The 25882-nt window shown below is 39.6% G+C and overlaps 2 protein-coding genes across 9 annotated transcripts; one reads left to right on the top strand and one right to left on the bottom strand.

Annotated features, from left to right (window-relative positions):
• The first annotated feature begins 44 nt into the window (after window positions 1-44).
• LOC149948442 (E3 ubiquitin-protein ligase TRIM33-like) lies at window positions 45-24734 on the top strand. 8 transcript variants are annotated; one of them, XM_090173462.1, is made up of 22 exons: window positions 46-862; window positions 16506-16649; window positions 18156-18400; window positions 19194-19453; window positions 19645-19855; window positions 19930-20205; window positions 20279-20404; window positions 20471-20647; window positions 20724-21013; window positions 21068-21780; window positions 21841-21997; window positions 22058-22172; window positions 22248-22316; window positions 22399-22441; window positions 22516-22561; window positions 22651-22829; window positions 22905-23082; window positions 23289-23400; window positions 23462-23536; window positions 23643-23795; window positions 23991-24032; window positions 24197-24732. In XM_090173462.1, the coding sequence occupies exons 1-22, from the start codon at window positions 205-207 to the stop codon at window positions 24419-24421; spliced, it is 4494 nt and encodes a 1497-aa protein (XP_090029588.1). In that variant the 5' UTR covers window positions 46-204; the 3' UTR covers window positions 24422-24732. The 8 variants fall into 8 exon arrangements, with proteins under 8 accessions (XP_090029586.1, XP_090029590.1, XP_090029588.1 ...); XM_090173459.1 differs by having other exon boundaries at window positions 102-131; window positions 199-862; window positions 20279-20647; window positions 24197-24733; XM_090173460.1 differs by having other exon boundaries at window positions 45-862; window positions 20279-20647; window positions 23462-23524; window positions 24197-24734.
• Window positions 24735-24749: 15 nt separating this feature from the next.
• Window positions 24750-25142, bottom strand: Pop5 (POP5 ribonuclease P/MRP subunit). Its single transcript, XM_090171075.1, has one exon. The coding sequence runs from the start codon at window positions 25140-25142 to the stop codon at window positions 24750-24752; it is 393 nt and encodes a 130-aa protein (XP_090027201.1).
• Window positions 25143-25882: the final 740 nt, after the last annotated feature.

Here is a 25882-nt window from a genome sequence, read left to right as displayed (position 1 = left end):
CCAAGTAGGCTTAAAAAATATAGCAAGTTAACGTAAATGGCGCGAGATTCCGCAGAACGTCATACGAATCTTCCGCGTTTCGACGCTGTGTTCGTGCCATAACCGCGCAGCTTTAAATCTTTCAAAAATTGGTAATGTCGAATGTTTTTATAATGTTTTTTGAATGTTTAAAATACTAAATTAGTCGTGTATAAAAAGAACATAATGAGTTTGCAGTCCTCGCCGTCGAATACGGAAGAAACGGAAAAGAGTAAAGATAGTTTTGAGGACGCTCCCGAAGCGGTTAAATCCAAGACACCGAGTCCTAACGCGACCGAAGATGTTGTAGCCGGTTCTCCCGAAGCGGATCGTTCCGAAGACGGGGAATCTCCGAATCGTCAATCCGATGGAGATGGTGAAGAACAAATGGAAATACCATCACCGGAAATTATTACCAGCGAAGTTATCGACGAAGACGATGACAACAATAACGAGAATAACAGAGGCAGCGTTGATTCTAATAAGGAAGATCCGCCGGTTGTTGATTTGGAAGACGGTCAAGATTCGCAAGATGACCAACAGGACAGGGATGAAACCATGGATTTTGGTACGATTTTGGCTGGTTCGGAAAATAACAGTCCCAGCGACGCTGCCGGTGATACGTGTATTTCGCCTAAAATTGACGATGCCAATGAACTATCGCCCATCGATGGGACATTATCCTCCACAGACGGCTGGCTGGAATTAAAATGCGTTTTCTGCAAAAACGAACTACTTGAAGCTAGTGACCCCAAATTACTTCCATGTTTACATAGCGCCTGCAAATCGTGTTTGAACTCCGCAATTACACCTAGTCCATCAACACCACCCGGTGATCCGAACAGTAAGTTATTTTTTACACGTGTTGTTTAATTAGTTTACATTTTTTGTTTGTGTCTCGTTTTGTCTAGTCTAGCGAATTGTTAAGTGTCGTTAAACTCGTTATAGATTTCTACATATGTAAAAGTTTTTCACCCGAATGTGAATGTGGCCGTATATTTTTTGATTGTGTACCGCTATAAGGGGGCAGGGTAAGGAGCGTTTGGGCCACGGCGTCTGTTTAACCTGCAAAGGAAGAAATCTTTGAAATGGAAACTGAACGAAATCTCTTTTCAAAGTTTCTATCTGCGCCTCACCCCCCCCCCCCCTGGTTAAAAGTTCAATAATCAAAATTTTTACTTATGAAAAGCCATTCTTGTAGGCCTATCTTACCTATTAAAATACGCTTATCTTCTAGTTTCGATATGTCACATTGTGCCAAATCTTTAGATCACAGAAACGTGACTTCAAACGTAGAAATACCCAAATACGAGAATCGTGTGGGTTACCTGATAGTCCTCTAAAGTTACTTCTAAAAATTAGGTTTTAGAGTTGCTCGTAATTTGAGTTTTTATTAAACTTATTTTAAGGAAAATGGTTTAAAGAAATAGATTGTTAATTGAAAATTGGTAAAAATATAATATTTACTTCGTAATTTAAACCGTACGGTTGCTTGTTTTTACGTATAGGGAGCTAACAATTCTACGTCACACGACGTCACCCATGCTTTTTCCTATAGAAAAAAATAATGATTTTCTTTTCAGGGAAAAGTTATGTTTTTGAATTTTTCTCGAACTTTTCTATTTGAAATTTACGTCACTAATATAAAAATTTAGTTTTAGGTTAAGCGCATAATTAGAACAACGTTTTATTTTATTATCTCAAGATAGGTCATCTTGGAAGGTAGGAGCAACAAACACAAGGAGAACGCAGCTAGCCTTTTAACACGCTAACGCAGTTTTGTGTACAAATTTCATTGGACGAACCTTTACGCTGAACGTTTTACGGAAAGGGGGAAGACAATTTCCGAATTTTCCCCTTCCGACGGCAGCAGGCGCTAAAGCGTCTAGCCAATGAAAACTCGAGGGGCTGATCACTCCGCGTAATCGGTGTACAGAGCCGTACCTTTGACTGTACTAATGGGATTACGCGTAATCTTTGAAGTCCCTGCCTTTGGTAGTGCTAATCTAAGCGTAATCCGGTGTACAGACTTTCTAAGAGTGGTTAGCCCCTCGTGAAAACTGTACACAAGAAAATCCATGACTTTTGACGGGTTGCGTTCTCCTTGTGTGGACAGTGCTGTGTTTGTTGCTCCTAGTTGGAAGTAAGTTTAAACCTTTCTTCACTCTTACGATGCTTATGACGGGAAAATATTAAACTGAACAGTAAGTGCTTTTCCTATACCCACACACACAGACCACATTTTTTCCTTGAAATATTGCCCAACTTATTTCTACACCTTTGCTTGGTGCATTAAATTTACACGAGACCGAAAGCAAAACGCCAAATCTGCCTACCCAAACAAATTAATATTTCTAGATCCTACACCGGCACTTTTTAGGGAGCTGAAATATGTCTCTCCCTACGAAACTCAAGTCGGGGCTGAAATTATCATCCCCCGTCCCTATTCTGCACGTTATTTTCGTGTGCAATCTAGATTATAAAGGGGGAAGCAATTTTCCTTCCTGGGAATGAAACTTTTAGGTTAGTTCCAGAAGTAAGTAGGATGCTAAGGCGAAATGTTTTTTAGAAAAACTCCATTTAATAATTATTTTCTATTGTGATCAGTTGTCAGTAACAGCAATTTTATGATATGACAAACGTAATTGGGTCACTAAGTAGTTTTGATCATGGCCGTCATTTTTGGCACAATTTCGATAGGAAAGGCACAGGTGACGTAGTGTCACGTGGACTGATAAACATTTTAAGGCCGATTGCTTAACCAAGGCTTAAATCATCTCCAATTTGTTCACTTAGATGACTATTTGTTGAGAAATCAAGCCTTTCTGGTTCTGATCAGTTCAAGGTCGTCTTTGGAAATCGTTTTGATCAGTTCATGATCGATCTTTGGAAATCGTTTTGATCAGTTCATGATCGATCTTTGGAAATCGTTTTGATCAGTTCATGATCGATCTTTGGCAATCGTTTTGATCAGTTCATGATCGATCTTTGGCAATCGTTTTGATCAGTTCATGATAGATCTTCAGCAAACGTCTTGATCAGTACATGATCGATCTTTAGCAAACGTTTGATCGGTTCAAGTTAGATATTGTAGCGTACATTTTGAGCAGTCCTAGTTTGGTCTTGAGCAAATAATTGGATCAGTCCTATCACGGTCTTGAGCAAATAATTGGATCAGTCCTATCACGGTCTTGAGCAAATAATTGGATCAGTCCTATCACGGTCTTGAACAAATAATTGGATCAGTCCTATCACGGTCTTGAGCAAATAATTTGATCAGTCCTAGTACGGTTTTAGCAAATAATTTGATCAGTCCAAGTATGGTCTTGGGCAAATAATTTTATCAGTCCTATCACGGTCTTGGGCAAATAATTTGATCACTCTTAGTATGGTCTTGGGCAAATAATTTGGTCAATCCTAGTACGAGTTTAGCAAGAGTTTTAACTAGTACTAGTTTGGTTTTTAGCAAGAGTTTTGATCATGATTAGTTTGGTCTTAAGCAAATATTTTGATACGTCCTAGTACGGTGTTTGGTCTTAAGGAAATATTTGGGTCAGTCATAGTACGGTTTTTAGCAAACGTTTTGATCGTTACTAGTTTGGTCTTATTCAAATATTTTGATCAATCCTAGTACGGGTTTAGCAAGAGTTTTAACTAGTACTAGTTTGGTTTTTAGCAAATGTTTTGATAAGTCCTCTTTTGGTCTTGGTCAAGCGTTTTGATCAGGGCAAAGTCGGTGTTTAGCAAAGACTTTGATCAGACCTAATTTGTCTTTAAGCAAAAACGTTCATTAGGCAATAGTCGATCTTTAACAAACTCTTTGATCAGGCCAATATCTTCCTTTAACAAACTCGTTGATCATTCCAAAGTCTGTTTAACACACTCATTGATCAGGTCAAAGTCCGTCTTTAACCAACGCTTTGATCAGTATAAAGTAAAGGTGTATTTATGGGGAGGGTTTTAGTTCCGCAATAATTCGAATGGGATGCAAACGTAACACCGCGTTGCAAAATACAAGGCACCTTTAGATCTCAAGGAGGGTGCAAAGCAATGTTAGCACGCTGCCCAATATTGATACGCCCTTGGTTCAAAGTCGGTTTGATCAGTTTCAGCGAGCGCTTTGATCATTACCTGTTGAGCATTAATTATAATTATAATTATTACATTAACACCAAATATTGTATTGCTGAAAAAAATATTTTAACGGTTATCAAGTTATGACCCTTAGACTCCGATCCATTTCGACCCTGGATCGCGATTCAACGTTGATCGGTCGGTTTTCTCAAGCGTCATATCCTTTGACCCTGTACTCAGGTTCCATTACTTAATTATATTTAACACAAATCCCAATTTCCTCTTCAGTCGTAATTCAGCATTTTTAATCGAAAAAGCAGTATATACTAAACAAAATTTAGGAGCGTGTTATTTTAATCTTTTTTTTTTACTTTATTTGTCTACGCCCAGCTGTTCAAATCCAAACACAAGCGCCTTTAGGTAAGCATTCCAAATTTTGTTTATCGGTAAATTAAACAAACATAGGGGCCTTTTTGTAGTGCCAATTAAGATAAGTACGTTGTTAGCTGGAAAAGGTTCGTTCTAATCAATAGTTCCAGCATCGGTTTTCCTCAAAGCCCCTAGAATCCTAATAGTGGGAATTTTTCATTATCCCCCAGAGGTTCTTGTTCTCGAGATTTTTAATAATAATGACGTGTTCTTCCTCTCCCTCCCCCCCGAACTCATGTTGAGTAGTAATAAACCTTCGCCCTGATATTGTCATGCACGGCCTTCGACTTTTCCGTCTTTTTAAAAACCCCAGAATTATTGCGAAAACGGCGCGGCTTTTCAAGATGCAGTTTAGTTAGAAAATACAATTTTTTACATTTTCTTCTTGTACGAGATACGTATAAAATTTGGAACCAGTATTCGCTGAGGAGCAATAAAGGAATTTTTTTTCTGTCTCGCTACCCTCCCCCCAACCGCCTTCTTTTTTTTGTATGTGCGCGCGAGGTTTCCCGACGAGAGGAAACTGCAAACTCGTTTTTTGGACCGATTCTACGATTTATCGACTACTCTCTCGCGCCGCGTCTTCGCCCTAATTTTCCCCCGAGGCGCGGTGGTGCTGCGCCAAAGAGAAATTTCTCAGTGGGTGGTGAGGTGGCCGTTACGTTAGCTTCTTGGTGAAGCTCCAGTATCTGATCGATCGAGTAGTTTCGCCATGCCGAATTACTCACCCGCCACCACCTCCGCCAGGCAACCCGAGATACAACTGTGCATTGTGTCACTTTGCGTGGCCTTCGTACTTCGTACTTCTCTATTCGCTCGGTTGGCAGTGCGCCAACTCATTATCTAGACAAGAGGGTAGAGGGGGGTCTGTCGGGGGCGGAAATAGTCGAGAATGGTTGATGATGAAACGCGTTTTTGGAAATTTTAAGGGGGAGGGGGGTACAAAGTGAATTTTCCACGTTTGGTGAAACAGGCTAGAGATTTGAAGTTGAGGGGGAGGGGATTTTCAAAATGTTTTTTTTATCTGTCGCGACATGTTTTAATCTTTTAGACTAACGTGTAGCCTACGTTAAAATTAGCAGTCGCGTCCCGTACAAAGTACTAGTACCGTGTTTTGCATAGCACATTTGTTTTCGTGGACCTTTTTTTAATTAGGTTTTTGTTATTAGGCGTTCTATTTTGATAAACCAGACGTTTATCAGACGGTTTTATCTTACTCCTATAAAACAACAAACAGGTTTCCCACTTCCGCTTGAACCATAGCTTAAATCATTTTTAGGGGGTTTTATAACAATATATTAACTTTATTAAGTCTAACGAGAGAAATGGTGTAAATGATGCGTGTCGTAGATGTTATGGGCCATGAGAATTTAAATGTAGTCAAGATAGAACCGGTCTCGGTTTATAGAAAAGATGTATTTTTCTTTACCCATAAAGACCTTTTTTTTCAATCTTATAAAGGCCCTTAACATTTCGATGCCTGTTTTATACATCTTTGGCGGCTTGTTTGCCTCGATTACGATTGCGTGGAACATTTTTCAGTCGCGGGAATTGAAGTGCTTTTTAGAGCTTTTTTTTACCCGCAGCTAAGCGTCTTTTGAAAATGGTAATTTTGCTTTTTCCTCCTCCCGTTTTTTCTTTTCAATCGGGGCGCGCCATCGGGATTTTTATTTCGCGTCGGGTACGCGGAGGGGCGCGGCAATCGGGGCTGGAAATAGGGAGTTCGGGGTGTTCCGTCGGGAATGAAAACCCGGCGAGGTGGTAAAACTGCATGGGAGTGCAGAACGGGTGGGGGAATTGGAAATGGGGGGAGTTGCGGTTGTCCTTGGGAAAATTTTAGATGTGTGTTGCAAAAATCAATACGGGTTCCTCGTGTGTTATAAATACTCGTTATATAGGCGTAGTCGGTTGGCTCCTTGCCAGAAAATGTTTTCCAGCGCGCTGCCAGAAGCTGAAGCCCTTCGGCGCTGTCATTTCCGCCCCCTTGTCTACCCTCCCCTCTTCCTACCGGATATGAATATCCTCTGCCATAGAGGAGTCAGGTCCGCGAGGGGCCGAATTCCGGGGAGCGAAGAGAGGGCGGACTACGAAATAAAAAGAAACCAAGATGGAGGGATGCCATTGTTTATTGTTATTGCCCACTCGAGCTTAACGGTGAGTAATATGGCGCCGCCTTGACGCAGCGATGACGGTGGGGTTTCGAAATCCCAATTCCCGGGACGCTCTAAAATCTCGAACCTTCCGCTATGAACCGGGCTTTATGAGCCTGACTCCCCCCCCCAGCATTGCTGTTTTCAAAGACGGCTTTGAGCTTTTCTAGGAGGTCGGGCCGAACAGTATTTTCAACTATGGGATCTAGTATCTCTTCTGCCATATGTTGATCATACGCGGAACGACTTTGATTGGGTTATCCTAATTACCATGGTTCGTATTTCGGGTCTGATCACTTTTTGGTTTGTGATCGTACCTCACTTCAGATATGATAAGTTAAAATGTGAGACGCGAGTGATCAGTCACTGTAGTCGCCCTTTAACTGGATACTAGCTTGCGAGGCTTATCATATTATTAAACCAATAATGAACACAAATCACGATCGTACAGTACAAAAAACGGTTAGGTTCATACGTTGATCACGATCAGTTAAATCAGCAACTCGATCACGATCAGTTAAATCAGCAACTCGATCTCGATCAGTTAAATCAGCAACTCGATCACGATCAGTTAAATCAGCAACTCGATCACGATCAGTTAAATCAGCAACTCGATCACGATCAGTTAAATCAGCAACTCGATCACGATCAGTTAAATCAGCAACTCGATCACGATCAGTTAAATCAGCAACTCGATCACGATCAGTTAAATCAGCAACTCGATCACGATCAGTTAAATCAGCAACTCGATCACGATCAGTTAAATCAGCAACTCGATCACGATCGGTTAAATCAGCAACTTGATGACGATCGGTTAAATCAGCAACTTGATGACGATCGGTTAAATCAGCAACTTGATGACGATCGGTTAAATCATAACTTTACTCTTGATCATAATTGTTAAGTACTATTACGATCAGATATGTCGAAATCTACCAAGTAGTTCAGTTTTGGATCAGCGGAGGCTGTGATCTGAACCTCATTGATCCAGGGGCTTAAGCCTTCGTGGTTTATGGCCGTTAGGTATATCATTCGATTTAGTATTGAACGCCGGATATGGTCTTTGAATTCCAATAAATTATCATCGTTTGTTTCCCTCTTTGTATCCATTATCAATGTTAGAACTATCGCGTAGGCTACCCGTGTTCATAATTACCCGGTAATTCCAAAAGCCAATTATAAAAAAACCCAATTAATTAGTAACTTTATTAACAAAGCCTCATTACCGCTTGGTTTGCCCCCGTACGTTATAACACCGCTGCCGTTTGAATATAATGAATTTTGTTTTGGGAATGTTCACTAGTTACTCGAATCGCGTGTAGGTGGCGACACCCTACAGTTACGATTTTTAGGGGTTCATGCCCTAAATATCAAGGAAACCTGTTATTTCGAGTGAATAAAAATAATTGGTTTTTCCCGGTAAAAAAATGTAATGACCTAGATGGAAAATGATTACATTTTGTGACTTTTTCCTCGGGGGAACATATTATATTTATGAACTGTCATGGGAAAAGGATGGGAATGGGGAAGGAATTTGAATAGCTCTGGATCCGTTTATGCGTTTTATATATCGACTCATTATCCGTAACGATTTTGCTCTGGGCTTATATCTTATCGACAAAATGTCGAATTATCGACATTTTTTATCTGCCCAACTTTTGGATCTGTAGAGGCCTCGGCCTCCATTTTGTTTCTGTTCAGGGAGAACATTTAGGCCTACATCAATCGATTGACGTCCGGTCGCCTAGCAACGATATCAAGTGACATGGCAATTTTGCCGAGTGATAAAGTAAGGGGGGCGGAAGGGATAACCGGTTTGGCAACGAGCCAACTCCAGGCGAGCCGGACCGCCTCTCCCATTGGTCCACGCGTTGCTGCGGTATTCAGGGAACCAATCGAAAACCTCCGCGCTTCATTACTTTTCCAATATATATAATTTACTGCGGCACGCATGACACGTCTTGTACGGTACCAAAGGTTCTTAACGCGTCTAAAGTTCGAAAACACCCGCCTCCCTCTCCCACTCCGGACTTCCACTCTTTTAACACTTAACCGATTTTTAGGCCTAATCGTGATATTTCGTGGACACGTTTATCGGGAGTTGTTTGTTTTGCCATGTTTAAAACGGTACTCGTCGGGAGTATTTGTCATAATGCGTCAGCGGAATTTAAGGGGAGGAAAACTTGGCTTAGAACTTAAATTCGCCTTGTTTGGTTATTTCGTATTCTATTCGATACGCCCCCCCCCCCCTTCCGTTGTGGTTCCCTTAATTTGCGCAATTTCGCTCATTACGCGTTGCTACGGGATTGGACTTTCCTTGAAATAGTTTCGTAACCTTTGGAGCGGTTTTAACGGGTGGCGCGCGGGGGGGAGCTCGGAGGTATTCCAAGGCTTAAGGTTTTCGACCCCTAAGTCATTATAACTTGGGGATTTCGGTTTCAAATAACGTTTTTTTTTTATCTCTTCCCTTTTCTCTCTCGTTTCATTGTCGCTCTTTCGGCTCCGTTTTCTCTCGGGCGCCCGCCGCTTTGACCCGACTTCCCTCTGTTTTCGGTAGAGCGCTTGAACTCCCAACTCGGCCGGATAATCTTAACTCGAGTCTTTTGAATTGGGCCGGGAGGGGTGGCTGAATTGGAAAAATACACCGAATTCGGAGAGGTTGCGTTCGCACTGTGACGCGTTTTGTACAGGATCATTTGCGATACTGGAATCTTATTTTACTCTGAATGGACATTTCTTCGGAACCTACGTTTGAACATTAAATACATTGAAGTCTAATAGGTGATTCTAATTATTTATAAAAAAATTACTTGATTTAAATTAAACCATCTAGCCCGGGCCCCCATCTGGAACGGGCCCCGGTAAAAATAAATTCCGATAAGGACTCCGGGCGGCACGGGCCCCGGTTGAAAAATAATTTCGGAAGCGAAGAGTCGTTATTACTGTAAATAAACTACGCTTTAAGGGAGCAGAGTCCGAACCCGGGTCCCCACAGGAGGCACGGGCCCCGGTATTTTGAAACCGCTACCCCATCTCTCGTCGGTAGAACGTTCGAATGATCAATACACTAAGTTAATTGGATCAGTATATTCAATCCGTGCCGTAGCTAGCAAATATTTAGTGCCTTATATAGATATAAATCTAATTAAATATTTATAAGTTACGTTCATTTGGGCGCCTGTGACGGTTTTCCTTTCGACCCCGCTGTACCTAAGCTGCTAACGATATTTATCGGTTTCAATTTAAATGCTAAAAAATAGCACTATGATAGGAGAGAGATAGCGGTAGAATTTTTGATTTTAACATATCAGGTAAAATTATATTATCTACACATAAATAGAGTAGTATCGCTCTGTAGCTTTGGGCTATGACCGCCATTTTGAGGGCAGTTTTTTATCTATAGGAAAAAGCATGAGTGACGTCGACATACGTCACGCCGATATTACTCTATAGGCAGTAAATTCATCAATGATCTAGCAGTGTTCCGAAGTGGTAAATGACAGATGTTAAATAATGGGATATTTTTCTTAGCAGTCATCAGGACTAGAGACCCCAATTATCAAAGACCTTTTTTAGTTTATAGTACCATAATTTTTTTTATTAATAAACTGTCACCAGCCTGGTTAAAAAAATAGTTAAGGGTATCATCAGTTTTTGAATAAATAAACTGGTCTTAGCATTTAATAACGTGGTTGTTGACCAGTAAGCTACCCTTAGCCGAGTCTGAGTTGCTTTCAGTAAGACCCAAAGAAGGAGAAACCCTATAGAGTAGCATCAGTGTGACGTCATGGAACGTCACCCAAGTTTTGTCCTTAGAGAAAAAAGGTTGCGACCTACTGTTGCTTAACGACATGTAGGATTTTGCTAAGCACCTGATGTTTCCAATTACACAATACCGCCTACCGAGAGCAAAGGCTTAAATAATCAAAATCCCAAAAGAAGTGTTGCCAGTGTTTGATAGACGCAATTCCCGTAGCTGTATAGTAAATTCGCCAGGAATCTCACCACCCATATTCAGCTTCGAAAACTCACCTGAAAACGTTCTACATTAATCGGGATTTTAGAAAATTGTCAAGACAGTATTGATCATAGATAAAATAACTTCGTATATAGATAGGAAACTTCATGTAATAATAAATAATAATAATCAGCTAGGCTAATACCCAAGGCACCACCTTAGGCCTAAGTCATCATGCGACTTTTGAAGCCCTTAATTCAGGTGGCCGGGTTACAATGCGTAGAAGTGACGCCAGAATTTTGGCCGACATCTGGTGGCGGCACCCGAATAATATTATTTGGTGAAGTTCGCAGTACACGAAGTCCGTACTAGAACCTTGGTGTAACGTAATCCCAATTGCAAAGGCTTAAGTGAGCTATATGTATTAAAAGTACTTTTTTTCTTGAACTGAGAGCAAATTTTAAAAAATAGCGCAAAAGAAATAGCATTCAGTAATGATTTCAAGTTTTTTTAAACGCTATTTCTGGTATATTTGAAGACATTTACCTTGCAAAATACGTTTATTCACAAAACTACGCTCTTGAGAACACAGTCAACTGGCGCAGTCACTAGATGTCAGGGCAATCTCGTGAGAGTCAGTTTGCCCCATTGGAGTTTCCTATACGAAGTTATTTTATCTATGGTATTGATTGTCTGATTAGTGCCAATTTTACCTAAATGCCACTTATTTAGAGAAAGTCCGTGCGACTGGCTAATATGAAATTATTGTATTAAAATGATGTAAATATATTAAAGGAATGCAGTACAATAGGGTGTATTCAGGAGGCGTGGCTTAGCCCATTTTTCAAAATTCGCGCTGAAAAACAGTAGCGCCATCTAGGGTAAAAATTGTTTTTGAAAAAGATTTATAAAGTTATAAGGCAAGACTTAGAAAAGAGAGCATCCGCGCTAAGGTGCTGATAGTTAAAATGGCGGCCCCGGTTAAAAAAATGCGCGCGACACGTCATAGAGGAAAGGCGTGGCTTAAGCTGCTGCGTAACAAGAATACTACCTATACAGCGCCGGCCCTAGCCCTTGGTCAGGGTAGAGCGAGATATTTTTTTCTATTGTTGCCACGCCGCCCCGCGCCTCTCAAAGGGAATTTTGGCGCCCCTTTCCACCTGGCCGCTGTCGTGGCGCCTAGAGCGACCGCCCCACTTGCTCTACCCTAGGGCCGGCGCTGTACATATAGCAGGGTTCATACAAACCTGGAAAACCTGGAAATATCAGTGAAACAGATTCTTTCCAAAAAATCAGGGAGATATCAGGGAAATTTTAAATAATTTACCAAAACCTGGATATATCAGGGAAATTCGTTTGAGTCTGGAAGTGCCTCAATAATTATATATAATTTTTTCGATTAAACGAAAACATTCGGTGCTTTAGCACCTGGAAATATCAGGGAAATTAATATTCCAAATGTTGTATGAACCCTGCTATAAGCTTTTCTATAAAATAAGCTACGCTTGCTGATTTTGTTTTTATGTAGCTCATTCGTCACGAAATACGTAGAAGTTCAGTTCAGTTTATGCTTAAAAACAGGGTACCTCGTCGAATATACTCTTATGTCCGGGGCTTTTCGTAGTAAAACGTCATCGATACGTCACCCGTGACGCAGCAGTAACCTATTGAAATAAAAGAAAGTAAACTATGTTGAAAAATTGGAAGATGGTTTTTGGCGATTGTGACGTGTGGGGTAATTCAGTCCACTAACCGCTATACGATTAATCAGGGGTGTAAAGGTGATAGGGACGGGACACCCGTGGCGAAAGTATGAAAACCACCCTTTGGGTGATTGGTGGTCGTCCTCACACGGCCCTCCACATTTTCTACCTCCCAGGCGCTTGCGACAATTTCAGAAAAATCGTTATTTCGATAATAAATCGCCAAAAGAAATATCTAGATTAGGTTATTACCTATTTTCTAGCCTAAAATATGGCAACTAGGCTAATGTAATTGCCTACAATAGCCCAAATATCAAATGGTATTTACCATTTTGTGCCACATTGTTTGACACCTGTCATTTACCGCTTCATAATAACGGACCCTAGTGCAATCGAGCTAGAAAGGAACTTCCCCTTTGAATTGCTTTCCATCCTACAATATGAAATTTATTCCACACATTGGCAACGCTCAGGGTTGGCAAGAGCCAGCCTGACTGGTTTAAACCACCCTGGTTTAAGCCGGATGTAACCACCAAATAAAATCCAGGGTTAAAAACACTTTTTTTTTTAGAAAAATTGACAAAACTTAACCTTCACTTTTTGTCGCGAGTAATGAGAGCTAACATATAAGCAATTAGGGTATCTTAAAATTAATTTTGCGCGTGAAAATACGCTGCCATGTTAGGGTACAAAAGCGGGTAAATAAGTCTGCTATACCTCACAATGTAAAGGTACTGTCACGCGCAAAAACGTCATTTTTAAATCGGGAAATTTGAGCAATGAGGGCTTGATATAAGGAATTTGATCATTTTTATTAATGGTTTTAACCTGTTAAACCACCGGTTACAGCCGGTTTTAACCATACTGTATTTTTCAATTTTAAAAAAAGCCACATAACCAAAAATCCAAACGGACTCGCCTGTTCTCGGTTTGTTGACGCTGTAGGCACCTTAAGCTATCAAGTGACTTTTAAAGCCGAGTTACAATGCGTAGGAGGATGGTGGCAAGCCCTTCACGAAACGCGAGCTAACAGCTCCCTACATATATCGGCATATTTTTCTAATAGCGGTATCGGCCAATATCGGCTTCGCTTAAGCCGATATTGGCCGATACCGGTATTAGAAAATATTTTCAGAAAAACATTTAAAAATAGGGAAATTCTCGATTAACTAATTAATGATAATATTTTGTTTTATTGGCCGCGCCACGTACGCCATACTTCGGAAGCTAGATCACACCTTTTTTTGACAGGGGGTTACGAGTGTAAACAAATACAAAACAAGAATATTGGATTTGTGATAGAAAATATGTATCACGTAAAATGAAAATAAACATATTCGGATATGCTCTTGCAAACTTAATTTAATGAAAAATTAGAATAAAATGGTATGACAGTCTACTGAACCGTCTTTTACAATGATTTTATCATACTACTGTTATGATAGATAACTTTGTTAATATCGTCCGATATTACCGGCCACGAATAGCCGATATATCGGCTGTACCCATATCGGTGCATCCCTATTTTTAACGTGCCACGGTGTGATTAACTAAAGCTTTAACAGAAGCCTGGTGATGGCAATGATAAATCGACTGCAGCGACACCAAGTTTTCAAAAATGAACTAAAATTAGACTTTATTGAGCATACGACTTTCTTATATCATGAATATATCTAGCTATGAATATACAATAGCAATAGCCTCTCTAACCTCCCGCTAAAATTTGGGTTGGGCTTATCTAGTCACGTGATCAATCACATCTGCTCCGACCGAGTGAGGAGCATGCCGTCATTTCCTTCAGTCTCCTGATTGGCTGACAACGCGTCTCTGGTCTCGAAAGTTGCCACCCAAATCAAATCGACATGATAGAAGGGCTATATCGTAGGGTTGGATATTCATAGCTAGATATATTCATGCTTATATTCAATATAAAAGTCGCGACACTTTTGACCTTAATTTAAATTACTTGCGTAACCTATCCTAATAATAATAACCAGCTAGGCTAATACCCAAGGCACCACCTTAGGCCTAAGTCATCGAGCGACTTTTGAAGCCATTAGTTCAGGTGGCCGGGTTACAATGCGTAGGAGGGTGGTGGCAAGCCCTGCATGCCACGCGAGCCAACAGCTCCATACACTAACCATTACCCTTGGTAAATAAAACATTGGGGAAACCTGAAAATTAAGTCTTAAGAAAATTAGAAAGTTTTTGAAATACTTATAAAAATATCCGATTTTAAATTATCCCCTTGGCGTGTCTGCTTTTAGGGAATTGCGCGTAGAATAATTATAAGCTCTAAACCTTGAAATGACACTCTCACTCAGCGACCCCGGTCCCGGAAAAACAATTATTGTGGCACTCAAAAATAAGCCTTAAGTTCCCTCTCCATATTTTTACGTTAAATTTTGAAGTGTGTCCAAAAAAGCATAGGCTACTGAATGAATTTTGAATGACTAACTTAGCTTTAAGTTATAAAATTTCACGTAGTAATGCCAAGTTATGTCTAGTGAGATAACATTGGTAACTTGTACTAGCATTCTAATTTTTATAAGAATACACGCTTGTGGAACTAACTTAAACGTGTCTAACGACAAGATACGTCTTGTGAAATATCATTGGGAACTTGTACTGACAAGGAGGCATCCCGAAGTGTAACCCACCGATTCTGTTCAAACTCGGGGGATTGGTAGACGTTCATGAATCATGAAAAACCCTAAAAGGGAATTTATTCAATGGGCAACCGTTTTGCCATGGCAAAGAAAAATGTTTTTGATAATACAAAATATTAAATTTTCCCATTGAAAATAACATGGGATTTTGACCTCAAATTGATCAAAAGTTGATCAATTTTGATGTTTTTATTGTCAATTTTTATTCATTTTTTCTTTTTTGGCATTTTCGAAATTTTGAAATTTGTTTAAATTTTTCACAGGGGGGGGGGGGCCTAGGAATCGGTCAGAATCCCATTTTATTTTCAATGGGAAAATTTCCATTTTTTGTTGTCAAAAACATTTTTCGTTGCCATGGCAAAACGGTTGCCCATTGAATAAATTCCCTTTAGGATTTTTCATGATACATGAACGTCTACCAATCCCCCGAGTTTGAACAAAATCGGTGGGTTACACTTCGGGATGTCTCCTTGTGAGTACTGGCGATCCGCGGGTAACATTGTCTAGTTTTCAAACGCGTCGGGAGACGTCAGTATTAGGGAACCAATGGGATACCGGACTGATTTGTTGGTTCAGGAGGGAGGAGCTTACTGTTAGAGCTTGAGCCACGCTAAAAATCGTTCCACTTTGTCATTGTCCCACCCTAACTGAATAAACATGGTCTTTCATTAGGTGGTTTCTTTTCGCTTGTTCCGGGATTTCGGAGTAGGGTAAGAACTTAAGAAGAGTAACGCTATGTCGTCATTTTACTCCGATTCTGGGGGGGGGGGGGGGGGGGTAGGCAAATAGTGCGAGTTGGGATAAAAACGTTTTTCCAAAATGGCTGCCTGTGGCTTGAGCAGATAAATTGTGGCTAGCAGACGACAAAATCTGATTTAGTCTCTTTACACCTCCTTTTCTGAAGGAGTAAAAAGAGTAGCTCTAATACTCCGGAACAAGCGAATAGATTATGGGGCAGAGTTATTCTCAAACCCGGCGGAACTGGCAAATAAAACGTTTTAGGTTAAAAAGAGTACACTTTTAGTCCGAGAACCGGCGAAAAGAAACCACCTATTGTGTATGTTTTTTATTATAGACTCTTACAATATTCGTAAGGAATGTTAAATGTTTAATGTTTATAATTTCGATAAATTAATCTTCATTCTATTTTAGAAATTTAATTTAGAAAAAAAAACTCAGGAAAAACACATGTACAAAAACAATATCGATAGATTAATGTTTTTGTCGATAAAAATGTCAATGAGTTCGCCTATAGAGTCATGATTATTGTTACGACCTTTGAACTTCTGATTTTTTTTTAATTTGTAACTATTTTAAATTATTGGGTTAAATTTATATTTGTAAAATTTAATTGAAAAATATTTAAAAAAAAGTAGTTTAAGAAACTTTTAATACACATTATAGATAACAGATAACTTATATCCCGGCCCGAGGCTTATTTTTAAAAACTAAAAATATCAGAAATTGTGAAATTTTATTGATGAAATGCACTTGTTCGTTTCAGTTCCGAAGATCAGACAAGTGGTGTGCCCCACGTGCGAACAAAACCTAAATCCCGAAGACTCCATAGACCACTTGTTCCTTTTGGAACACTTGACGCAACAACATCAAAATGGGAACAACTCCGTCTCAAGCGAGGGCGATAAAGGTAGAGTTTTGACCCCCGCTTAGGTATTCGACGCGGGGGGGCGAATTTGGTTTAATAAGCGCTTAAATAAAACGTCTTCAAGGAAATCACCAAGAGCCAGGACCCACAAGTTACTGCTTGTTGAAATAATGGAAACTTTCACCAGTAAACAGAACGTCGTGTTTTAGCTAAACCTAAATATGTCAAAAAAAGCTACCTGGTTAAAAGGAAACAATTGTCGCATACCGTACCGGTTAAAAGTTTACATTATTTCAACAAGCCATATATAGGGTGTTTCAAAAGGTTATGCAAAAATTTTCCCATTTTCCTACGATGAGTAAAAGAGCGCCAGAGAGCTTCAAAGTGTGGCCTACTAGCCCCTGGAAGTAGGCTGCAACAAGCGCAAAACCAAGCAGCAGGGACTTTAAATACTGTTTAAGTTTACTTTTTACGCTTGTTACCTCGATTTGTTTACAAAGTCCTTTTTTTGCCTATCACACGAACGGAAACCTTAATGTTTGCGTTTCCCCGCTGCTTGGTTTTGCGCTTGTTGCAGCCTACTTCCAGGGGCTAGTAGGACACACTTTGAAGCTCTCTGGCGCTCTTTTAACCCTACAACTCCTTCAAATGTTTGTATAACCTTTTGAAACACCCTGTATAAACAGTAACTTTTAGGTCGTGGTTCTCGGGAATATTACTTCGCGAAAAATCTTCGGCATGTCGACTTTTAATTTCAGGCGTCAATTGTGTTTTTTTTTTAATCCGCTTATGACAAACAGATATCTATATCGTCTTGAAAAAAAGGTGATCTACTGTAAGATTAGAGTTCAATAAGCCGATAAAGCTAAAGTAGCTTATTTTCTGATATTGGAAACGCGTATATCGAAATAACACTTAGTAAACACTCGGGAATTTATCTATTGAAAGTTTGATTAGATAAGTACGAGTGGCAAAGTCCAAAACGGTTAGAATTACCGGTAATCAAATTCTATCAAGGGGAAAGATTATCCTCCTAACTTTCTATCGAACATCGAATATAATCCGGATTTATATGGACAGGATCAAACACATTTTTTGATTAAATTAACAACGCGAATTTCACATACACCGATAACGCAAACATTTGTAATAGTTGTTTCTATAAAATAAACGAATAAAAAGTTTAAAAAATAGAATAAGTTGCTCTTACGTCAGGCAAAACACAGCTTTATTAGTATATTCTTCGCACGCGCGCTAAAAAAACTATATTCCTCTGGCGACTGTAGCTCGCGCTCGTAGACTTGTGAAAGTAACAGTTTACAATTAAATTTGTGACAAAAACATTTTCGAAGTGAACGACAAATTGAATGTTTTCCTTTTCTTTTCAAGCGGCGTATGATAACGTTGATAATTTATGTAAGTTGTCTTCAAACACATCAACATTGCCGGCCTTAAGATAATCGCGATAATGTTCGGCGTAATAAATGATTTCGAGCCGTTGAAGTTTGAGAGCAACTCTCGTTATTATTCTCGATACGTTAATTTCAGGTCCCGAAGAAAACATTTCCGACAAAAAGTCCGCTTCTCCTCCGTGTACGAGCTGCGACGAAAGCGAGGAATCGGCCGGATTCTGCACGGAATGCCAAGAGTGGTTGTGCGAAGGTTGCATTAGCGCCCATCAGAGGGTGCGGGTGACCAAAGATCACACGATCCGCTCGAAAGAAGACATGGAAGGGGAAAAGACAGGCGCCGCTAAGCCCGAAAAGTTTCTGTTATGCCCTCTACACAAACAAGTAATTGCCACTTCGCATTCGTACGCGACAGAGAGTTACGCTATCTGCCGCCTTTACCTACATCAAACGTCACTAATTTTCCCACCTACTACGTTGGCTTACAGATTCTTCGCTCTAACAATATCGTCTAATCTTGTCTATCTCTTTCGTTGCTCGATCGTCTACCCTTCTGTTACGAATTGGCGTGATCGTTGTTTGTTACTCATTTCCTTTCGAAGATACTCGCGGGGCCTGCTTGGAGGGGTGGGGCCAATCCCTGGGGGCGCTAAAAGGTCCCTAGAGTACGCGGCCAGGTACTACCGAAAATTGAGAGCCACGCTCGTGCCCATGGGCAGACCGACCTTCTCTTGTAGAGGTTAACGGTAATAGCAAGTGGCATGAAGGGCTCACCACCACCCTCCTACGCATTGTAACCCGGTCACCTGAATATTAGCCTAGCTAATTATGCTCGGAAATGTTAGATACTCTCCTCTCATGGCTTAGATACTCTCCTCTCATGGCCTAGATACTCACATTTGTAGCTTTTGCTGTATAAACATTAATTATCTGAACAGCCTGCAACAGAGTGATTGGCCATCGATGGGTCAGTACTTCCTTCGTAGATTTGATTACGTCCTTTGCTAGCTGCCCGGCCCTGGTTATCTGATCCTTTACCAGTTTCGGTCATAAGATCTAATCGGCGGTATCTGATTCTTTATCTCTTTAGTACGAACGTATTTGATCACTAACCTTTCGAAATTAGTTTGGGCTCGTTAAGTAGTTTTCTGATCAACGTGACATTCACAATTTACAGGAACACTTAAAATTATATTGCGAAACGTGTGACAAATTGACGTGTCGGGATTGCCAACTTGTCGAACATCGAGAACACAAATATCAGTTCTTGTCCGACGCCGCCGAACAGCACAAACATTACCTGAAAAACCTTTTAGCCAAGACGGTCGAAAAATTGGCGTACATTCAAACGGCGCAAGGCCTGATCAGCCAGAGGCACCAAGAGATCACCAAGAGAGAACAATCAGTCACCAACGAAGTCAAAACGTTCGCCGTTAAGTAAGTACAGCTTCCTTATTTCTACGTCAACTATTCGCGTAACTTTGTACTTGAACCACTTTTTGTCCGCGTCTTTGCGAAATCGAGTTATATTGGTCTCGCCAAGCGACGCTAAACCGCGGCTACTCAATCTATTACTCCCGAACTTGTCCGTAATAACGTTACCATCTAACAAACTTTCATTTCTTAAGATTTATAACGGAGATTAACAATCGCGGCAAGCTACTCCTGCAAGAACTGAATGCCGTATGCGGAAAGAAAAAGAGCCAGCTTTCTAAGAAAAATGAGGAGCTGGTCAATTTGGCTTCCAGACTCAACCACTGCATGCAGTTTGCTGACGCGGCTATCAAGAATGGTAGTGATGTAGCTTTAGTTTCCAGTAAAAAAGCAATTAATAATCAGGTTAGAAATATTAATTCCAAGCTATAAAATAATGTCTTATTAGAATTCTTCATGAAATACAATTATTCCGCTAGCTACGCCATGTACTTCAAAAACGGTGCGAAGTTCCAAACCCGCAACACGTTGTCAACATTCAGTTTACTTATGAGGGTGACTTACTCAGTCAGTACATAAGTCGGTATGGCAATTTAATCGTTGATGGGCAACCCTTGGGTATGGGTGGTATCGCTTCCCCACCAGCAACAGGTGGATCATTAAGTCCTATGTTGAGAACGCAACCGTACAATACCACACCAACTCACCCTGCTATGATAAGTGGCTATCCCGGTCCTCATCTCAATGTTTCACCAGTAAGCATCTTTTCACCTTATCCAAAGTGTATTTAATGCCAATGTGTAATGTAAAATTTTAATTCCCTTTTAGTTCAATAGCAGCTTAGCAGCCATGTCCAGGCAAGTACCACCTCAACCTCCCCCGCTCATGGGTGCTACTTCCAGCAATGGTCCTAGATATACTCCTCAACCGCCACCTCAACCACAGAGTCCGATGGTAACTTCTACCGTAAACCAGGCTGTACTTAGAACTCTGCTGACTCCTCCTAATGCTTCCAATCAGTATATGCCAGCTCAACCAGGAAATCCAAATCCAGTACCTCGAATGCCCATGTCCAATCCCAATCAATACTCCAATCAGATGATGCCACCACAGTCTTATAGAGGGATCCCTATGAGTCATATGCGTCCTCCTCCTCCTAATCAGCAGATGCAGCAAAGCATACAACATCACAATAGGGTATGAAGTGACTCGTGTTTCGTTCAGCAATCGTCCTGTCCATGGTCCAACCAATTTTTGTACCATCAATTTTTAGATACAGCAATTACAACATTTACAGGCCCAACAACATCAACAAGCTCAACTTCAGCACCAGCAACAGGTGCAAAACCAACACCAACAGCAATTGCAAAGGCAACAGCAGCAACAAAGACTGCACCATCAGCAGCAGGTGCAGCACCAACAGCAAGTGCAACATCAACAACAACAAGCTCAACAAAGGCAAGCCCCAGCGGCAGTCTCCCAAGTAACGTTACCTCGTAACCCAGGTCTAACCATTAGACCTGTCAATTCCAATCCAGTTCCAGCTCAACCTAAACAGATTAGGTAGTGCTAAATTGTACCGTTCTTTTCTGATTTGCTAATGCTAATTTTTTGCAGTATTAGTTCAACACCAAATGCAAATGTTATAAGGCAACCATATCCACCCAACAGTAACACAGTTACTAGACAAGTCATTGTCAATCAGTCAGGTGTTCCACAGTCTTCAACCATTCACCATCAAGCAATGAATAATCAAAGCAACTCAATGCAAAGAAATAGCCAGTTAATAAACCGAATTAATTCACCTATTCAACCGCAACGATTGCAACCTCAGCAACAACGTACAAATCAAGACCCACAAATGAGACAACAGATTTCCCAAAGTCAACAGCGACCTCAAGTGGTTCAGCAAAATCAGCGACCTCAAGTGGTTCAGCAAAATCAGCGACCTCAAGTGGTTCAGCAAAATCAGCGACCTCAAGTTGTTCAGCAAACCCAGCGACCTCAAGCTGTTCAACAAACTCAGCGCCCTCAACCTATGCAACAGCCACAACGTTCCCAACCTCAGGTTCAACAACAACCCTCGCAGCAAACTCAGAGGACTCAAGCCCAACCACAAGTGATAATGATTGACACTAATAATATGAGCAAGATTCTAAACATGGGGAACACTTCCAAACTATCACATTTCCCCAACGCGACTTCCAATCAAGTCAGCAGCAGCGTCATTGTACCAGGTGGGACTACAACAACTACTTCAACTATGGGTGATGGCAGGCTTAATACTAACACCGCAATAACTAACACCATTAACACTAACTTGGCCCAAGGTGATTAGCTTTAGTGTAAGAAATCATTCTATGGAGAGATCAAAACCTTATTTTTCACAGGTAATGTCATAAGTGGTCTACCACCGCATTTGAGATCTTCTATAACAAGATCAGAGTCTCCACTGAAGATAACACCGTCTCCTGTTAAATCCATTGAGAACAATGCTGTGAAAAATATTTCCATTCCACCTGGTCTAACTGCCACCGTTATCGAACAGTAGGTCGAATTTCCATACATTTCATTTGGTTTACGGTTCTAATAAATGTTTTGTTTCAGGAAAAAAGGAATGACAATAACAAGTATTCCTCAAGTTAACAAAAGTGAAAAAAATGACTCTGTTGCTAGTGTTAGCATATTACCCAATAAAGAATCTGATGACTCTAAAAAGAATGTACGTTTATACGTTAGATTAGTATTATATCTAATTAAAATTTCTTTAGAAGTATATAAATGAATTTTTTTTTAGAATGATTATGGCTCAAATTCTATTAGCAACATTTTGCTGGGGAAAAGACCCGCTTTAACAATTACGGAAGTAAGAAGTATTTTTGACATTAAATGATGGGAAAAATTTTAGCTTTCAGTTTTTGTCAACCATCTACCCTTTTTTTCTATAGAATTCTACTCGCTCTCAGTTAGATAGTGCAAACTCGGCAGCAGGTATTTTTATAAAAAAATTTCTCCTGATCTCTTAAGTAATATTTATTAACGCAATTTTTTAAATCATTTTGTAGTGATAAACAGTAGTAATAATAATCACAATAACGCGGACAATTCTAGGTAAATATTATTGTAGTAGAGTGTAAAATATCACCAAGTTTTCGTAGGAAATGTCTCTTAATACAATATCACTCTTGCTTATTCTTCAGCAATGATTCGTCGAGCGCGAGTAAACGATCGAGAACTTCCAGATCGCGATCGAACGATGTTGAAGACGTTATAATCATCGAGCCAGATTCGATGAAAATACAAATTGTGGAAACACACAGTTTGAGGCAAGACTCGAGTAATAAGAACAATAACGGAGATCGCGGGAAATCTAGTAAAGGTTTGCTCCATAGACGGTTAATATGATCTTCAGGAGTGCATGAAAAATATTTAACCTTTTGGTCATTTTTTGAAGACGTGAGAATAAATTCGAGTAAGCCTAACGCGTCTGATATTAAAGAAGAACAAGTTGACGACCCTAATGAGGATTGGTGCGCTGTTTGTCACGATGGAGGAGAATTACTTTGTTGCGGAAAATGCCCCCGAGTGTTTCACTTGAATTGCCACGTTCCTATCTTAAACCACACTCCTAGGTAATTTTACATGAGTAAAATGGAGCGGTGAACTCGTAGCTCTATAAATCTTAAATTAAAGATGAAAACTTGTTTTATCTTCTTATTGGGATATCTCTCTTCTGCATCAATTTCTCATTTTTTAACATGTGTTGGCTGTTTACCAATTTTCCACAAAATACCCATTACTGCCATTAACCTATACGCTCCCATTTGTTATTTCTTAGTGAAGATTGGACGTGCCTTTTGTGCATGGATGTTAAACACTGCCCCATACCAAAAGAATCGCAAGCCTCCAAACGTAAAAATCCAGTTGGATTAAATGGACGTGATCTTTTGGTACGTTCCAAAACCGTATGTTACATAAAGCTAAACAAATACTCACTGTAAAACTTAATAGTTATGTGAAAGGATATTACTCGAGCTTCTATGCCATGAATCTAGTCCACCATTCCACGATCCAGTAAGCAAAACGGTGTGTTCTTTGATTTGGTGTGGGCTTTAGAACTAAGTTCTCTTTATTTGATCAGGCAATTTTGTGTCTCGTAAGAAAATATATTGGTAATTTTCTTGCATTTTAGGTTCCTAATTATTATAAAATGATCACTAAGCCTATGGACTTCAGTACTGTTAAGCAAAAATTAAATCCCAGTCATTTTAACCATTACGAAGACTTGGACGAATTTGTCGCTGATATTAGACTCATTTTTAAGAACTGCATCATGTTTAATGAGGTAAAAAATATTTCTTTTAAATACATCACTAAGGGTCCCGTAACTGTCTAGCTTATCCATTAGCTTCAGTTTACTTCTGGTCCTTTTTAAGAATGCTTTATTTATCCCTTAACTAATAGTACTTGTTTTAGTCTGCTTGGGGTCAATTCCTTTTGCTCGTTGATCAACATCTCCCATTTTTCATTTACTTTTCAGCCCTTTCGTGCTTTGAAACTTGAGCAGAATCCAACTGGTTATGTGAGTATACACTTGTGTGTTTAACTCTTAAACAGTTTATTATACCTTAAAAGGTCAACTTTGGCGGCTGGTTTTGCAATTTTTCTTAGCTAGCCTTTGTTTCCCTAATTCCCTATAATAATTGGTTTATGACTAATGAATTAATTTTAATTTTTTTAAAATAGAAAGGCTCTGAACTGTACAAGTCGGCTAAAATAGTGGAGATAAAGTTTCGAGAGTTACTGTCTAAGTACTTCCCAGAGATAAATTATAAATGGTCTTTGGAAATTTTGGAGCAAGAAGGTGTAACAGTGGCTAAGGAACTTCCAGACAGCAGTGGCGAAGATTCTGATAAAGGCAAATCTAAGATACGGAAGTTGTCCTCAGATGAAAAAGAAAAATCTTCCTGATTCACTACCAATAGAAAATTCTTCCCAATTATTCCCTGACGCATCCAGTGCTCTAAGAGACATTGATTTTCAATTATCAATGCTAAAATTTTTTGTTGGTCAATAAGAAAAATCTCCAATAGTTTAATATTATTTGGAGCTCATGTAAAAAAGTTAGGAAAATGTATATTCTGAGCACTACTACATTTACTAAAGACATTTTGCAGATACTGTAAATAACATGTATAGGAAAAAATATTTTTACTCATTCCTTATTATTTCATTTTCATTACCCATTGCGACTAAATTTTTAAGAAATAAACAAGGAGACCAATGCAAAATTGTTTATTCATTCAGAATCATCATTCTCTACACCCAATACTTTGTAGGATTTTTTAATTGCGAGGTCTATATGAGCTTTTTCAGTTTCATTTTTGAATCTAGCTTTTAAAACAAGTAATTGTTCTTGGTCGAATCTTTGCAAAAACCCTAGGCAAGTGCGTATTGTGCCACCCAAATGTAGGAGTCTCACTGAAATTGCAGAGTTACCAATTTTTTGAATAAATGGCAAGGAAGCGCTGACTATGGTATGATGTACTCTTTTAGCTCTTAAGAGAAAAATTCGAGTTATTGGGTTGTACATTTTGATAGCCAAGCCAATGTACGTGACTCCAGCTCCGTAATCACCATATATTAAATTTATACTATCTTGAACACTTTTTAAGATGTCTACTTGAGTCATAGGTAATTTTAAACGTGTTGGAAAAAGAAAATCTTCGCAGACTATTTCACACAAGAGATATCGATATTTTACACGAACCATGGCAAATAACTAGAGCACCGATATTTACTTTTCAAATTTGGCGCATTGCTATAGTGACAGATAGCGTGTGCCAATGACGGTACCTTACTCTAAAAACCTTGACCTTGTTGACGTAACAAATAGTAACCCTTGGCTCCTTTTTAAGCTTTTTTTCTTCTATACCTGCAAAAAAATATAAGAAAATATACCAACTATAACAAAATGTGTTAAATATTTAAGAACTTAATTTAATTTACAGTGTATTAAAAATTCCACAATTTCCTTAGCTTGTTTGAATAACCTAGTGAAAAATAAACTTCGTGTTTCAAATTTCCTCGGACAATCTTCCTTTAGCAGGGCAGTGAGTCAGAGCTGACCAGAGTTGCCATACAGCAGAGAGAGTAAATTCTGTCTGCATAATACCTACGATAATTTTCTTAGGCGTCAACCAAAGACTATATAAGCGATAGCTTACTACTATAGTCTTTGACATCAACTCTCGTTCTATCAGAGTGCCCTATTTTCGATAATTTGGACCATTTCTAGACGAAATGTTCGATTTAAGCGTGTCATTAAAATTTTTGATTCATCATAAATATACCACTATTCCGACAATTTCTAAGCATACGATAATTTTGTTCATAAATCGATGATTTTCGGGCATCGGTTGATTTTTTTGA

Source organism: Leiobunum rupestre, chromosome 4, assembly GCF_980474605.1.
Source record: "Leiobunum rupestre chromosome 4, qqLeiRupe1.1.hap1, whole genome shotgun sequence".
In the NCBI taxonomy this organism is placed as follows: domain Eukaryota; kingdom Metazoa; phylum Arthropoda; class Arachnida; order Opiliones; family Sclerosomatidae; genus Leiobunum; species Leiobunum rupestre.
Note: the sequence above shows the minus strand (reverse complement) of the source record. Positions and strands in the feature narration are given on the sequence as shown.

Coding starts and splice junctions, on each gene's coding strand:
- LOC149948442 (XM_090173457.1), top strand. CDS start 205: ATGAGTTTGCAGTCCTCGCCGTCGAATACGGAAGAAACGGAAAAGAGT. Junction 19,454..19,644: donor GTCAAAACGTTCGCCGTTAA/GTAAGTACAGCT, acceptor TCATTTCTTAAG/ATTTATAACGGAGATTAACA. Junction 22,442..22,515: donor TAGTGCAAACTCGGCAGCAG/GTATTTTTATAA, acceptor ATCATTTTGTAG/TGATAAACAGTAGTAATAAT.
- Pop5 (XM_090171075.1), bottom strand. CDS start 25,142: ATGACTCAAGTAGACATCTTAAAAAGTGTTCAAGATAGTATAAATTTA.